Here is a 17,323-nt window from a genome sequence, read left to right on the forward strand (position 1 = left end):
GGCAAGGGATGGCATAAGATCTAATCCATTCTGTTTTCACACAGCCATTTCCCCACTGAAAGAGTTGGGCCAATATAGTAAGTCATAGTACACCAAGACTTTCTTCTAGTAACCAAGTTCTGCCATATATTTGATTTGGTTTTTAGTAGAGATGGGATTATGTTTTCACAATGAAAAACTGCTTCGGCATGTGAGCATCAGCCCCGCTGTACTTAATAAGGTGCTGTTTTCTGGGGGATCCCAATAAGTCCAAGTAGTGTCATTTTCGGGGCAAAATTATGACACTTGCATACCCCCTAATGTCCTCATGTCTTGAAAAATAATTGTTTAAAACAAAATCCATGACACCAGCCATTCATAGAAACAACTGTCCTTTCCAACATTAGTCACCCCTTCACATCTGAACACCAGCAGGCTTATAAGCAATAAAGCTGGTGGCCAGCTATTTCTGTCTCTCAGGGGACTTTGTCATTTGCTGGGATGTTCCTACACAGCTGATATAGGATTGCTATGTTTAGCCCCTTAGGAAATTGGATATGTAACTCTTTACATTCTCTTCCCATACAGAGGATATGGAGCTGAGTGAAACTTCCCCAAGCTGAACTGTATATAGACTTAGGGGTAAAGAAGGAGGGGGGTTTGGGGGGAAATCCTTTTTCCATTTTGAAAACTTCCACTGCTATCAGAAGAGCTGTTATAACCAAACCTTCATGGAAGTTTCAACTTTGCTGGTCTTATCCCATTTTTTGGAACATCTCTGTTCCAAGGGGAAAAAAATACAAGAGGAAAGCCCAAGTGTCTAGAGTTTAGATTTCTCCTCTAACTCCAGTTCTACAAGAAAATGTTGAGATAAGGTAGTTTGAAAATGCCTCAGCAATGACAAATGGATCCCAGATCAGACCATTGCAGGATAATTTGACATGCTGCAACACAAGGTTGCAGAGAAGGATCCACAAGAATAGAAATTCAAATGGATTGCAGCTTAAAACACATGACATGCTTAATGTTAAGGTAGATGAGGATGACATTATCACACAGTGATAAAATGGCACCTTGCAGTAGCACAAATAGATGGATGACTATGCTCAAGAGTCTGCATTCACAAGCAAAAAACCTGATTATAATTGAGAATTAAATGATTTTGGCCAAAGAAGATGGTTTTGGAAGCAGTTGGGCTTTAACCTACTTTGCCCCTCAATGACAATAACTCAGAACAGACCATGCAAAGAGGAGAGGTTTATGTCTTGCATCTGCTGGGCTTCCCACGAGGCTGCGTCCACATTCCAGCCCCAGAGGGATGGAGGATGGAGAACTGCTGCTGGGGAGAGCAATGGCGAAGAAGCACAGGAAGGCAGAACTGACTCTAGTTCAGCCCCTAGGAAAAAAAAAGGCAGAGGCGCAGAGCAGGTACAGAGAGTCCTGCAGAGACAGACTTTGGCACAAGAGCATTGTAGACAAGAGAACAGATGCCCAGAGGCAATGGGAGATAACCATCAGCTCCAAATGAGAAGCCTTCACAGCTTGTCCCAGCCTGAGCTGCTGTGCAATGTCAAATAGACTCAGGCAGATGGTAAGAGCCTAAACTGTCACTTGGAGAAAGCATCTTGGTCTGCAGCCTGCCTAGAGGAGCTGCAGCTTAGGGTGGGAGAGGAGAGAAAAAGTTGTACCTACGTGCAAGTTGATGAGGTGGTGTTGAGTGTGGGATGTGGGTATGAGCCAGAGGGTTTGGGAGCAGAAAAGCTAGCATGAAGGGATGGTACAGTAAGGAGAAAGGATGGACATCATCATGAGGGAGAGGATGTGGGAAGCAGGGACCTCTCAGCAAGTGAAATAGACAGCTAAACCCATCCCTAAAAGCCTGGAAGCCACAGGCAGAAAAGCAAGTTGAAGATGCAAGTCCTGTTGGCTCCTTCTTCCTTGTGTCTAACAAGGTAGTTGCCTAACAAGGTCAAGCATGGGTTTGTGCTGCTGCTCACCTCAAGGCAGCATTCAGGAGGCCTCTTCTAAGCAGGCACCACAAAAAAATAAATACATAAATAACAAGAAAGCAAACACTCAGAGCTCAGCTCCTTGAACAAGGAAAAAAAGTAGCTCAATCCCCAGAAGAACTCCGAAACAAAGGTGTTTTGTAGCAGACTGAGCTATTTATAAGCTTGGCTATGAAATAAAACTTTTTTTTTTATATTAGAAGGAAAGAATGAGCTTGTTTTCACCCGAACAACATCCCCTCGGCTCAGTGCCAAATGCTGCCCAGTTGAATCCAGCTAGCTATTTCCTCCCTCTATTCCATTCCTCCTTATTTCCACAACCCTCTATTTCAATCACTCCAGATAACACCAGGATATCTATTAACATAAGGATGATATGAGCACGACCTCCAAAGGCCATTTCAAGGAGCCACAGGCCCAGCATCGCCTCTCGCTATTGCCATACATCCAAGGACAGCCCTTTCTGCACTGTTGATCCACCCAGCACAGCAGATGCTCCCATCCTCCCCACCACAACCCTACTGTGGATCAGTTCCAAGAGGTCACTGAAATCATTGCAAGTTTTTTTCCCCTTAATTAATTCAGTATATCAGGGAATTAAACCCCCAAAGCATCTGAATTTCAGGATTAATTTAGCCCTCATGCTCAGCCAGAGTGACTTCCAGTTACAAGCTTCTCTTTGCAAGATAAGACCACAAGAAAACAGTAGAGAGACTGTTCCTTTGAACCAGCAAATATAAACAGCTGGTCCCACAAATTAAACTAACGTAGGTATCCAGCAATCCAGAAGTGTCAGAAATGAGAAAACAAACCAACACCCCACCGTGTTCCTCCCAGCCCCAAGCCAGGTGATTGCCCAGAAGCAAGGCTCCAGCTGTTACCATACAATACCTTCCAAGTTGCCCCAAGTTTGGCTGGCAGAAATCCCCCCCAACATCCTGCCAAAGCAGCACTAGGAGTTTGTTGCAAGGTCGTAACTTACCTACCTGGTTAGTGGGTTCTCCAGGCACGCTACTGCTCTGCAGCATCATCTATCAATACCCTCTTGTACTGGCCATGGCCCGTCGCAACAAACTTGTACTTCTTGCCAGAAGGAGTGGACTGAACAGGAGAGAAAGAAATAGCCAGAGTCCGCAATTTTCTCCAAGCAGTCAATACCAAGTAATTGAAGCTAGAGGAAAATGCAGTAATTGCCTGTAATCCCAGAGGGCTTGGAGGCAGTTGGGCTCTGCAGGGTTTCACCCATGGCAAAATGCAGTTGCATTGACTGCATCCTGGCAGCAGTACAGACCCAAGAACAGGCAAAATGCTTTGAACTTCTCTCAGCCTGGACCACTTGAGCAGCAGCTGTTCGCTGCATTTTCACTGCCATTCCCACAGTAGGCACAAGATCCCAGATCCATCTACAACTGTTGATACTATCTTAGGCCTCGTTGTGGATGTTTTTCTTTATTCTCAGGATCAAGAAGTATAATGAGAGCAAAGTAACTTGTGTTCGCAGTTCAACTTTGGCCTAGAAGGCCAGGGCTACCAACTCATTGCCTGAGAACAATGAGGCATTGTAGAGACCCTTCAGTATTACTTGTTATAATAGGATTCTTGCCCCCATTTTCACTAGGATTGAAGCTAGAAGATTTGGAAAAGCTCTTATATGTGCAATTGCACTGATAGATACAGGCAGCCCTTGTCTCTCTGTTATGTCACTGCCTCCTCAGTGCTTCCAACCCAGCTCAGAGCCCTTACTATGTTGTGAAAAAGAAAAGGACTTCTGCCCTCACGCGGATACTAACTTACCTTGATATTGCTCTCAGGTTTGGGACTACCCTTCTGTTCCCAAAGGCTTCTTTTACTCACGATGTCTCCAGCCACAATATCCTGAGAAGGATATACAAAATGCACATTACCCTTCACCATCAGTGCTGCTGGACGTGCCTTCATTCACATCTCTTTTGACCCCACACATCTGACCTCCTTTTATATCTGAAGTATTACGTCATCTGAGCTACAACAGCTGCAGCTAAAACTCAAGACTTTGAAGACTTCTTCCTGATAGCAATATATCCTGTGTTTTCTTCTCCCACTCTCTTCAGTGAGAGCCTGGATCAGAGATCCAACGTGTTTATTTTCTTCAGTTTGTTAACTGAAGGCATGTTAACATCAAGGCATTTTTATGCGGAAGGAATTTTACTCTCATAAAGGCAGATATACAACCCACGCGTTACAGAACCACACATGCTCACAGCAACCAAAAAATAAAAGTTATTAAGATCAGCACATGACGTCCTTCACGATTTCCAAATGTACAAGATTCATCACCTTGGTGATAGACCCAACTTTGCACTAAAAAAAAATAGGAGTTCAGTCCTAACTTCTGCAGAATAGATGCACAGTTTCCACGCCAGTGAATTTATTCCCACTTCACAGCAGAGTCTCAATCAGCATCCAGGAGGCTTTCCTAGCTGCACCACTGAGAAATAATTCAGGACACCAGCTGAGATTTTCTCCTGCACAAAGCAGTGCACATTCTGCAAGCGCCTTACCTTGCAGGCTGGGGTCTTCACTGCAGATTGGGCAGCAACCTCTCCAGTCTCCCATAGGCTTTTTGTGCTGGCTACCATCATGCTGGTGGTGGGAAGGTCAAGAGAGGGCTGCCGGACAGGCTTTGGAGCCTTTGTGGATGTCTAGAGTAGAGATAGAAAACTATCAGTGAACTTAACAGCCCTAACCACGTGTTATTTGGTTCCTCCCCCCCTTTAATTGGTGTTGCCCAGGAATAAGGAGTTGCAAAAGGAGACCTGAAGGGTCTTGCTGATTTTATTTCCACCCAATAAGCAGGAGATATGAGGAAAAAGGACAGGGTCATTCACAGAATAAACTATTTATGCTCTGGAGGGAGGCAGAGGCAGGAGAAACAGCTGCTCCCATCCAAGGGGATATGGTCCTATTGTCACAATCCTGGGTAGTGAGACTAAGAGCTGTGGTAGGAGAGCAACACCCTGCAAATGGAGCTCAATAGAGCATGGGGACAGATAGCACAGCAGCTCACCTCAATGGCTTGTGTGTATTGCTCCAGTCTGTCATCTATCTTGGACACAGGCAGAGGAGGCTGGGACTTCTTTATGCTGTTACTGGAGAGAAGAGAAAAAGGATAAGGCAACACCCTGAAGCTTCAGGCAGATGGGAGAGCTTCAAGAGCTTGGAGCAAGGGACCCCCTTCACCCTGATCCCACAGCAACCCTGGAGATACCTTTTCTTTATTGAACGGTTCAGAGACTCAGTTCTGTCTGTGATCTGAAGTGGGAGAGAAAAGACACAGATATTACTTATCTCTGTGGACCTCATATGGATGATATAGGTCACCTTGGCTGACCATACTGCAGCCACCCCTTCCCCCCTCTCCCTCAAACAGATGTGGGGCTCAAATGCCTCAGTCTTATATTTACATGATGCTCAGAGAGACAGGGAGCATCCTATTTCCTTCTCTTTCCCAAAGCAGGCCTGAAGAACCCCAACCAGAAGAACCAGTATGCAATAGCAGATAGCAGACTGATCACTTTTGGGTACAAAGCAGCAGCACACAGCTTGACTGATAGTTGAGACAACCCTGCTCAAGGACCACGTATCTTTCTCAGACACTCGGTTTCCTTGCCCAACAAGAGAGAAAGTGACAAACAGAAAGATGGAGGGAAACTAGAAGCACTGCCAACAAGTGCTGTAGCAATGGAGCCAAGCATAAGAACAGCGCAGCCATGAGTTATGCTGACTTATCCATAGCCACACAGACAGGCTATTTAACATGTGTAGCTACTCCTCGGGTCAAGGCTTCAGGGAAGAGAGCTTTGTAGAAGAGTCTCCTGGGCAAAAACTCTTTGACCAAGGCAAGAAGGCAAGCAACCACTTCAGGCACTGAATAAAGAAGACTGAAGCACTGCTAAACCTCTCAGGGTTTTTTGTGCCCCAGAAAGCAAGAAAACAGAGATATGAACACTTTCAAATCAAAAGGTAGCTCCTACAGAGACAAGTTGCGGCAACCAAGCCACAGGGATCCTCTCTGTGTATACCACTGCCTGTAGCATGAGAAGAATCACCTTTCTAGTTAGCAGATAAATAGCAGTGCTAAGTGCTCACTTTAGGGTGCTTTCAGAATGCTAGTGCTAAATTTTAACTGAGGACAAAACATTGTCATAGGAAGGGCATGATTAACAGCTGTGCCAAAATCTCATGGCCCATTAAAGGACAGCACAATAACCAATTAATAGGACAGCCCTTGCTAATAGAGATGCACTGAGGAGAACTACCACATGAGGTTCCAGCACAGCAGTGAGACAGATCCCATAAGCTGAAAGTTTTTTCCAGGCAGATTGTCAGCTCAATGCTGGAGGATTTGGTGCCTGCCTCCAAGCCAGGACTTCAAGGATTGTGCTGTCCATTCTTGCAGCAAGAGTTGTGTTTCTCTGTTGCAAAGCACACTCTGAAGGTCAGAAGAACTCACACAAGTTCACTCAGCCAACCCCAGAACTCAGCTCACAAATGGCCCAGGACAAAATGGGACTGGTACAAGGCTTTCCCTGTGCTCCTTCCGTCCCTAGGAAAGATCCCAAGCTCGTTTTTCCTGAACGGCTTAGCTTTCAGATTTGCATTTGGGTGACCTCTGGCATCACCGTTATATGAAAACAAATAAACAAACAGAGCCACAGCAACTGGATTTCTGAACTTTTCCCTGGGCTAATCCTAGCAACAGCAGTTAGGCTCAGGTCGGGAAGCTGTGTGTGCTTTGGAGCAGCAACAACAAGAATTTCAGTGCATAAAAGGCACTGGGAGAATTTACTGTATTTCCCCACTCTTCGGAACTGCTTTGGTCACCCCGAGTGACATTAGCACTGGGTCTGCATCCAGAACCACCCTTTCTTCCCTCTTTTTATTTGATTTTAAAGGTCTCTCCATAAACAAGAAGATTCTGGCTGTCATAGATGATGAAATCTTCCTCTTAAAGTCTATTTACTGTTGCAAGAGGAAGTGCTTATACAATCCTCCCTGCACAGGAAATATTGACTAAGAAACAAGAAGCACAGATCTGAGTGGGAAAAAAAAGACCGATAACATCAGCAGCAGGTTAATAAGCTACAAATTACCCAGGCTCCTCATTATTTCCCTCTGTGCAATAATCAAGGAACCCGGGGCTTACAGAGACAAAATTGTTACACAAACCACTTAGGTGTGCCTATTGTGTGCAAAAGCACAAGCACTGCTCTAAGGATTTGTGCAAAGATCAACCGAAGTCACATGGTGCAATTGAAGCGGTATTAAGAGTGGAGGTTTCACAAGAGCATCCATTCACACAGATGGAATTAGGGAAGGGCAAAATGTCTCAGAGATAGGGAATCCCACCTCACTTTAAAAAGAAGGGTAAATGATACTTAGTTGTATGCTAAGATAGGGAAATCCCACGTTATCATAAGCTCAGGGTCACCTCCCCTTGCCACAAACCTTGGTGGAGCACACCGCAGTGTGGTCTGAGCACAGCTCCTCCTCATCCAGGCTGGTGGGGCTTGGGGCCTTTGGGCGTTTTTCAGGGGTCTCTTCTTCTTCGTTTCTCCTTCTCTTCTTCTCCTGAGTGCAGAAAACAAGCCAGGAAGTGAGATTGGTCACAGCGCTTGGGATTCAACAAAATTGATTTTCAAAGCAAGGCAGTATTTACCAATGCAGTCAAGCCAGAGGTGTGACAAAGGCTGAAGAGAGCAAAATAAGCATTAAATTCAGATTTGAGTGCTCCTGAAGATCTACTCACCGCTGACAAAACCACAGGAGAAACAGTAGCACTATCTATCTGAGCACTGCATGGGTATGACTAACATAGTCTAAACTCTGAGAGCAGACACACTCTTACAAGAGGGAAGAGGTTGCATCATTGAGCCCAGAAAGGTACTTAGACACAAGCAGCACCATCCCCATGTTATGCCGTGGCAGCACATCTACATGGGCTCAACACCCTGCAGCAGGGAATGAGCACATGCTGCCCAGAGGCCTTGGGTCCTCTTGGGAGCCCTCCAAAAGCCACCTGGACACAGTCCTGGGCACACTGCTCAAGCAGGTGTTGGGCTAGAGGGATCTTCCCGTCTCAACCATTCTGTGATTCTGTACACAGCTCAGTCAAAAAATGTAAACAGCCCAGCTCCTCCTGATCTCACCTCCTGCTTGACTCTTTCTTCCTCCTCCTCATGCTGCTCTGGGACATGTTCTTCCTCCTGGCACAGCCTCTCCTCCTCCCTAACAACCACATTCTCCTCCTGGATCTCCTCCTGGACCTCTTCCAGGCCCTCCCGGTCCAGCTGAATCTGCTCCAGTTTGACCTCTGCTTCCCTCACACCACTGTCCTCTTCTTCGTATGACTGTTGTGGAGATCTAGAGGTGGGGGAGAAAGGTCAAAGAACAAAAACACGTTGTTATGAGTCTAGAGATACAATTGGGTGCCTTCCCAGGTAGTGGTATAGCATCATTAAGGTTGAAAAAGACCAATAAAGTCATTTAGACCAGTCCCAACACATCCCCACTGACCACATCCCTCAGTGCCACATCTACATGGTTCTCAAACACCCCCAGAGACGGTGACTCCACCACCTCCCTGGGCAGCCTATGCCAATAACTGACCTTTCTTTCTAAGAAGAGATTTTTCCTAGCACCCAACCTGAACCTCTTCTGGCACAACTTAAGGTCATTCCCTCTCATTTTATCACTGTTAACTGGGAGAAGAGGCAGAACCCAACATTTCAACAACCTCCTTTCAGGATGTTGTAGAGAGTGATAAGGTCTCCTCTGAGCCTCCTCTTTTCTAGACCAAACAATCCCAGTTCCCTCAGCTGCTCCCCATCATATTTGTGCTCCAGACCCCTCACAGCTTGACTGCCCTTCTCTGGGCACACTCCAGACCCTTGATGACCTTCTTGCAGTGAGGGCCCCAAAACCGAATACAGTTAGGTATCCATGTGTGTATTACGTATATCTATGCCTGTCTCCAAACCTCAGTATTACCACTTGAATAAATGACACCTCTGCTCCACCAAATCAGCCCCAAAGCAACCAGGTCATAACAGAAAAAACCAGAGAGGAGCTTTCACAAGAAGATTCCTACATGCCCCAGAGGCTGCAGAGGGAAGACTCACCTGCACACTTAAGCAACCAGCCTTGCAAAAGCAGAGCAGCCCATACCTTTGGGAACACTCAGTGAGAGTGCTTAACCCAGAGCTCTCACCAGCTCAGAGATACACCCCAGGATGTTATTGCCATCTCACAGTCTCAGATGGAGAATAGTTCTCTCCTTCCATCTACTTCTGAGAAAATTGCCTGTGCTGCAGCAGCAAGGCAAGAGCTAGCTAACAGCGCAGAGGGCTGACTCACTGCTCTTGCCTCAGCAGCCAGCACCAAACATGAAGGAAAGTTCAGGCTATGCTTTTCCACCCACCACTCTACAGCAGGGAAGGCAGTTCGCAGGACAGCCACCTTCCAGCCCTCCTCACTGACCACACTGGAAAAAATTCTGATGCATACACCAGCTCACTGGGCTTGCTACTAATCATCCTCCCACAACAGCACAGTCACCACCAACAGACTCCAAAGGGCTCATGGTTCAAGTGACCTTTTCTTCTAACTGAGACGCCTCAGCCAGCAATGCCTCCAGCTAAAGAGAAAGCTCACGATAAAGATCTAAGCCAGTAGATGTGATGTAGTTCATAGGATGCCTTTGGCACTCTCATTCATTTAAGAGGAGAGGGGATTTGGGAAACCCTGCCCAAAGCACCACTTGTCCCAGCATGAGACATTTCTTATCAGTCAACTCCTACCTGCACTTGCACTCCAAGCTGGTCCTCAGCGAGCCAGGAGGAAGGGCAAAGCTACTGAACAGACTTTATAAAGCATACCCACCAACCGGGGAACCCAGCTTTTCCAAAACCCCACTCCCAGGAAACTTAGAGAATCTCAGCCCCTCCAGCCAAGAGCAGCAGCCTCTCCCTGAGACTGAACTCTTTACAAGGAGAGAGGGGGCTGCAGAAAAGCAGCTGGGGCTGATTGCTAATTGCTCCCACAGCTGTGATAATCAGCACTGCCGTGAGCTGCTCCAGCAGCCCTCCTGGGGCTGAGACCAGGAAGGTACAGCTTGCAGTGATTGCATCAGGGAAGAGGCAAGATCTATTTACTTGCTCACAAGTAAATATTAATCTTATGCATTTTTCTCTATCCCTTGGGTAAAGAAGGGGTTGTGTCATTGCAGAACAAAGCTCCCTATAAAATTAGGTTGCTGGAAGAACTGAATCACAGAGCTCATGTGCAGATACGTCGTGTCCAGGGCAGGAGATGGGGCAAGAGTTTTGCTCATCTCACTGACAGGAGAGAGTGTAAGATGGATCTGGTCCTCAGCCTGGTCAGGGACACAGGCACCCCTCAGCACTGTTTTCTACTGCTGAAAGAGTTGCTGAGCACAAGGTGGGCTGGGGCCACAACACCCACCATGCTGACACAAGCCAGGAAGCAGCAATAACATAGAACAGCTCTTCTTTTTTTTCAGCTGCCTGGATTATGTTAGGGGCTGTTTTGGCCCATGCAGCAGCTCAGGTGGCTTAAATTCACTGTTGTCACTCCTCCAAACCCCGGTGTCCTGGCCAGCTGCCATTGCTCAGAGCACCGAGCTGAAGCCAAACACCCCAAAGCCCATGTCCATTCCTCCCCAGCAGCTCAAATTGCAGGCAGAGGCCATCCATCCCCATTTCAGCCTTTGCTCCAGACCCTGCTCTTAGCTCTCAAGGCATGACCTGGGCTCAGTCACCTCTCCTTGGGGCTCTGGGTGGCTCAGCTCTCTGCCTTACCCACCTCTGCTTGCGCTGCTCCAGCTTTTGGGACCAGTCGCTGAACCCCTCATCCTCTTCCAGTTCTGAGTTCCCAGAGGGCTTAAAGTCATAGCTGAAACACAACAAGGAGGAAAATTTGGCTGACAATGATGCAAAAAACCTGATCAGCTCAGTGTCTCCAGCAGCAACACCCCACTGCCTGCCTGGTCTCTGAGACCACAAGCGGGTGAGCAAAAGCAGCACATCAAAAAGGAGGAGTCCCATGGTTTTCTTCTGTACTTTAGCTCATTTAGACTAAAAGCGTTTCAGACTTGGTTCTCACTTATCCTGAACTCGTACGCAGCCTGACAAAAGAAATCTGCAGGAACCAGCCTGAATAGAGTTCTGGATTAGGTAGGCAAGAAGACCCAATGACTGAGACACAGATTCAAGTCCTGGGCTTGTTCCTCAGGTTCCCATAGAGCTCTGAGGACTCTGGCTCCTGGTCTATGAAACAGTGCTGGTCCAGCCTTATCTGAAAGCAGTGGGAGTTGAGAAGGTGAGGATGAGTGTTGCAGTTGTAGCTTTGCAATGAAGGTGCCCACCACACTGTAATCCTAAGCACTGACATGATTCTTCCTCACTTGGTTTCATGCTGATGATGCAGGGGTAGGCAGAGCCCAGATTTCTTCAATCTTGCCCCCTCCCCAACCCCTGCAGCTCAAGCCTCTGGCATGCTCAGCCAGCTCCAGTTGGCCCCAATTGGTTGGGTGAACTCCAGCCACACCAAAAGTTGCTTTGCTCCCAGCCTTGGGAGGATGGATAGAAGGGAAAAACCATCCTCCTCCTCTCTAAAGGAGGAAATACATCCATTCTGCAGCCCACTGCCCTCTAACCCTGGGAGAGCATTCCTAAACTGTGATGACAGCCCTCCCAGCCTGCAGATGTATGGAAGGAGGGAGCAGCAGCCCTCCTGGCTCCCACAGCTTCCAGCACCAGATGCAGCCTGGTCATGCATGGGAATTATTGTTTTTTCCTCACATTCACAAGGAGAACCATAACCAGGATGGGGTTCCTTGATGAGAACCCACATTGCAAGCATCAACTGGAGGAGGCGACTTCATGGTTATGGGACAAGGCATGATCACATCCCCAGGGAATGGGAATTAGCAGATGGGACCCATGGATTAGTCTAAAATTCAGGTATTGAAATACACAATAAGTATGGCCTTTTCTTGGCCTTTCTGGACTCTTAAGAGGTGTCAGGAGATATTTAGCATCCCTATAACCTTGGTGAATTGAATTGATGGGGAAGCCTGCCATCATCAAACTTCTGAGCAATGATGATGTGCTGATCCAGAAGTGGGTTATTTCCCACTGCTTGTGTAGGAGTAGCTTAGGGATGCCCCAGCTGAGATAGCCTCGGTACAGACAGGAAGGGACATCCATGAGGAGAGAGTTTTCCAAAGGTGGGATGTTGGTCCTGATGGACATCAGGATGTTGGCTGTAGGGCCTGAATGGGACTGCATTGGGGACATCCATCCCCCTCACTCCCAAGGCCATGCATAACTGCTGAGTGTGACAGTGGGGAAATGCATAGGAGATGGAGAGAACAGACACAGCCAGCCCATGGGTACCACCAGCCTGTTCTACATTCAGAACCCTGAAGAGCTCAGGTTTGCAAACCCACCATTTTGTTGGTTCTTCCCTTTATTGTTTGAATGGGGGAAGGGACGAGAGCAGCAATGTGGATGGGATGTGTCCTGGCGCAGGAAGCTCTGAGGGAAGGAGGGGGCTGTGTTTACATGAGAGAGAGCAAAGCTATGGGAAGATTAATGGCACGCTGACCCCGGCTGCGTGAGCAAGCCCAGGTGGCTGTCAGCAGCTGCAGAAAAATCAGGGGATGGAAGAAGGAATGGGAACATCCTTCCAAGGGACACCCAAATTCCAGGGTAAACATGAGGCCAAAGCAGGCGCAGGGGTGCTCAGTGAAATTTTGCTGTGGGGTGTATACACGTGGGTACTTCTTACTGGTTCTCCTGTGCTGAGCCTGCACTCTCCATGCAGGAGCCAGTGCCATTGAAGCCCTCCTCTGCCTGGGATCTCAGCTGTTTCTCGCGCTCCCGCCGCCGCCTCTCTCGTGCTGCTTCCTCCTCATCCTCCACGCTCCACTGTGCCGTCAGCCTGCCAAAACAGAAGGAAAACTCATCTTAATGCTTGAAAATACCACCCGAGCCGCTGGGACACCCCTACCTGTGAGGTGGGGGCTCACTGCATGAGGGCTCTCAACACAAGCCCTGGTCCTTGAAGTGGTGGTCCTGTCCCTTGGCACAGTTCCCTCTGAACTTGGCACTGGTGAGGCTGCACCTCAAGTGCTATGTTCAGTGTTGGGTCCCTCACTACAAGAAAGACATCGGGGCCCTGGAGTGTGTCCAGAGAAGGGCAGAAAAGTTGTGAAGGGTCTGGAGTACAAGTCTGATGAGGAGCAGCTGAGAGAACTGGGATTGTTTGGTCTGGAAAAGAGGAGGCTCAGAAGAGACATTACTGCTCTCTCTACAGTGACCTGAAGGAAGGTTGCAGAAAATTGAGGGTCAGCCTCTTCTCCCAATTAACAGTAATAGGACAAGACAGAATGACCTTCAGTTGCACCAGCGGAGGTTCAGGTTGGATATTTGGAAAAAATCTCTTCTCAGAGTGGTCCGTTATTGGCACAGGCTGCCCAGGGAGGTGGTGGGGTCACCGTCCCTAGGGATGTTCAAGAAACATGTAGATGTGGCACTGAGGAACATGGCTTAGTGGACATGGTGGTGATGGGTTGGTGGTTGGACTAGATGGCCTTAGATGTCTTTCCAACCTTAATGATTCTACGATTGTCCTGTTGCAGCCCCTTTTCCACAGGGTAGGATTTCAGGAACATGCCACGCTCTTAGTGGAATGGGTGATGTGTGATCAAGGGTGGACGTTCCCTGCAGGAGAGCCTTTCCACGAGGAAGATGCATCCTAAAGCACCATTCCCTGCAATGTTGCTTTGCACGCCAGGAAAAGGGCTGGAAGTTGGGTATGGCAAGTACTATGGGGAATAGGAGGATAGTGCAAGAAATCCCATGGCCCAACCTCACATGTTGGATCTAGGCTCCATGGCCTGGATCTCCTGGTGAGATCTGCACCACGGAGCCATCTCCCTATCAACTGAGACGGCCCTCCCTAAATCAGGGCAGGAGCTGTATCCCACTCCGCTTCCTACCCCAGCACAGAGCAGAAACATATGCTGGCCTCTCGCAGCCTCAGGGTGCCTCTGCCAGCAGGACAGCTGCCCACCCTGAGGAAGTGATAAGACAGCTGCCACATTCCAGCTCAGCGATAACACCTCTGCACAGGTTGCGGTACCCACAGCCAAAGCTGGCACTGATGCTGGCTCACTCATCCACTCTCCCAGCCCCAAAACAGACTGGGAGGCTATTTCCCCCTGCTCTGAATGAGAACAAATAGCCCAAAGCCACCCAGACCACAGCCAGGCCCCCTCCTCGTCCCCCATCGTATTTATTGTTTTCCCCATGGTTCCCATAGAAACCCTTGTCTGTGGGCCTGGCAGGAAGCCACCGTGTTGTTGTTTTATTTTTTGTGTGTTCATGCGTTCTATTTTTTTTTTTTAATATATAAATGAAGTCATTCATTAAACTCTGCCACGATTTCCCTCCCCTGTGTGACAGCTCCAGAGAGCCTCCAGTTCTGGACGGCTCTTAACCCCCTCCCTCCCAGATCACCCCAGTTACCAGCAGCAAAGTCCACTTTTCTCCCAGACTGAATTCAATCTTCATTCAACTCCACACACCCCAGCTCCCCAGAAAGCCTTTGCAAGAGGCTGTAGCAACTCTGGGGTGTCCTATCTGGGCCATGCACACTCTGCACATCACCTCAGCCTGCAGTCCACTGCGTTTCCCACTGGGATGTGACTAATTCTCTCCCCATGATCTCACCGGCTCGCTATTCTGCCGCTGCATCTTCGCAATGGGCCCAGGAAAACACCAGGGTGTCTGTTTTGGGAAGATGCAGCTTTCTGTAGGGCAGGGGAATCTCACCCCCACTCTCTCTGCCAAAGGGCAAGCTGGCATCTGAGCTGCCTGTGGCCCAAGTGATGCTGCAATGCTGAGTATTGCTCACATGCGTCAAACAGAAAATGGGTCCCCACTGAGCCCCTGATTGCCCTGGGCTCGGAAACACCACTGAACACCCAAACTCACTTTACTGTCAGATTCAGAACTCTCTTCCATGCTCAGACAGGCTGGCAGTAGAGTGATGCTTGATAAGTAATGCTTAGGGTCTCAGCGATCCAGCCAGCATGCAGAGGGAAAATGATCCAATAATAAAAAAAAAAAAAACAACGAAACAAAATGGAAAACAAAACCTTGGCAAAGTGCTCGTGTATGGGTCAGCTACAGCAGTTTGTTGAACTGCAAACTGACTGCATCCTTTTGGTTTGGAGCAGTCCAACCATTTGTCAGCCCACTTTGACGTGTGGAGGGGTTAGCCGTTAAGTTTTCTTTCAGAGCTACGAGGTAGAAAGATCCCCATTAAAATCAATAGAACCATTAATGTTGAAAAGACCACTAAGATCATCTAGTTCAACCCACAGCCCATCCTCACCATACCCATTAATGGTGTCCCTCAGTGCCTCATCTCCACAGTTCTTGAACATCTCCAGGAATGGTGACTCCACCACCTCCCTGGGCATCCTGTTCCAGTGCTGTAATCATTGCACCTGGCCCAGAACAAGGAAATGGAAAGCTTCAGGCTTGCAAGATGGTGTGCTGCATTCCTACCCTGAGCCACCGGCCCATATAGAGGTCTATCACCAGCCCTCCTTCCCAGGGCAAGGCAAGAGCACAAGCTCCTACCAGAGTTTTGTCAGGGTCAAAAACCTCCTTCCTTCCACCCTCCCTATATCATATTTGAAACACTCTTTGTGGAAGGGATTATCTCTCAGCAGGGAGGTGAGGAAATCCTGCGGCTCTAAGGAAGGGCTGAAACACTCAGCTCTGGGTTCAGTCACACGGCCACAGCTGGCTGAACAGCTGGGATGTTCACACTGCTCTGGGGCTGGCTGGCTGCTTCAAATCCAGCTCTTGACCTCACCTCCCACCAGACCCCAGCCAAGGGAGTCGTTTTATTTCCACTCATCCTCTTGCATACCTCCTGCAGAACAGATACAGGTGGCCACACTCCTCACGGCCACCAACACCCGCTCCAGACAAGCCAGCATTTCTAGAAAGGTCACATTTCCTTTGGGCAAATCCTCGTCAGCGCTTGAGGGGCTTATAGCATTCATGTGGGAGAAACTTCTGGCACCGAGCTGTATTTAAGGGAAACAGTGCAGACTCGAGGAGACTTCTGCATGGCTCACAGCACAGAGGAAGTTTTGCTGGCCCTAAACCAACCTTCAGCACTGAAGCTAATTCCAGCAAGGAAAATAAAATGCCTCCCAGAGGCTTTAGGCATTGCAGACCTGTGCCAGAACACAGCAACCCTCTACCAAGCAAACTCGACATTCCTGTCTCCTGAGCTTGCTGGGTACTGGGCCAGGATGCTGTTGACTTTGGTTGGGGCCTCTGTCATGTGCACTGCCCCACATACTCAGGGGTCATGGGGAGAAATACTTCAGGAACAGGATTTAAGAGGAGTCATGCACGACGACTGCTATTTCTCAAAGGGCAACCCAGTGCAAACCCCGCTGCCATCAAGGGTAAAACTCCCATCACCTGCAAAAGCGACAGGGCTAGGATCACACTTACCACCCCTGACAAAATCCCCCACAAAAAAACAGGGCTGCATCCCCAGCAGTTAACCCATTGTCCTCTTTGTTGAATTTTAGGGAAAGGGAGAGGAAGAAGCAAGCCAGACACCTATGCAAGACCTCTTCCCCTTCCTACAGAGGATTGTTTGAGTTGGAAGGGACCTTTAAAGACCATCTAGTCCAACTCCTCTGATGTGAACAGGGACATCTACAACTATGTCATGCTGTTAAGAGCCGGGTCGAAGCCTGATCCAACTCAGTCTGTCACTCTTTTCAGCCTCTGTTGCCTTGCCACAGTGCCAGCTACAACCTCAGTGCCCTACTGTCCTTCATAGAGAGATAACAGTAGACTCCAGGTAAAACTCTTCCATTGCCACCCAGCAACCAGCAACAAAAATTGCCCTCCCAACATAAAACAGAACGTGGCTTAGGACTGTCACCAAGTTCACCCTGCTGACAAGCAGAGCTGCTTTATTTCATACCGCATTTATCATCAGCTTATGAAGAGCCAGGCGTCACTACACGGGGACCAAAGTGTACTGCTCACTCTTGCCACATGAAATGGTAAAGGACACCCTCAATGCACAGCCACGATACCTGTGCTCAGGTTCTTCCAATTGCTGCAACCCACTGGCTAAAAGTAATGTCCCAGCATCCAGCATCTCAGCCCTTCTCAAAGATCTAAGACTCAGTTTGTCTCCATGTATCAAGAAGCCTTCAGAAA

General features: G+C 48.4%; 1 protein-coding gene across 4 annotated transcripts in view; it reads right to left on the bottom strand.

The window, feature by feature from the left end:
• LSP1P1 (lymphocyte-specific protein 1 pseudogene 1) overlaps positions 1-17,323 on the bottom strand; it is a 39,080-nt gene that overhangs the window by 6,379 nt on the left and 15,378 nt on the right. For 2 of the 4 annotated variants that reach the window (NM_001303036.2, XM_015286521.3), the window contains exons 2-10: positions 12,840-12,992; positions 10,851-10,940; positions 8,177-8,390; positions 7,476-7,598; positions 5,236-5,279; positions 5,035-5,116; positions 4,529-4,669; positions 3,783-3,863; positions 2,975-3,089 (exon numbers count right to left, since the gene is read on the bottom strand). In NM_001303036.2, coding sequence (NP_001289965.1) covers positions 3,000-3,089; positions 3,783-3,863; positions 4,529-4,669; positions 5,035-5,116; positions 5,236-5,279; positions 7,476-7,598; positions 8,177-8,390; positions 10,851-10,940; positions 12,840-12,992 — 1,018 coding nt within the window. In that variant the 3' untranslated portion in view covers positions 2,975-2,999. Of the gene's footprint in view, positions 1-2,970; positions 3,090-3,782; positions 3,864-4,528; positions 4,670-5,034; positions 5,117-5,235; positions 5,280-7,475; positions 7,599-8,176; positions 8,391-10,850; positions 10,941-12,839; positions 12,993-17,323 lie in introns of all 4 variants that reach the window. The other 2 variants (XM_025150540.3, XM_015286522.3) reach the window with 1 other exon arrangement.

This window comes from Gallus gallus, chromosome 5 (genome assembly GCF_016699485.2).
Source record: "Gallus gallus isolate bGalGal1 chromosome 5, bGalGal1.mat.broiler.GRCg7b, whole genome shotgun sequence".
Lineage (NCBI taxonomy): Eukaryota > Metazoa > Chordata > Aves > Galliformes > Phasianidae > Gallus > Gallus gallus.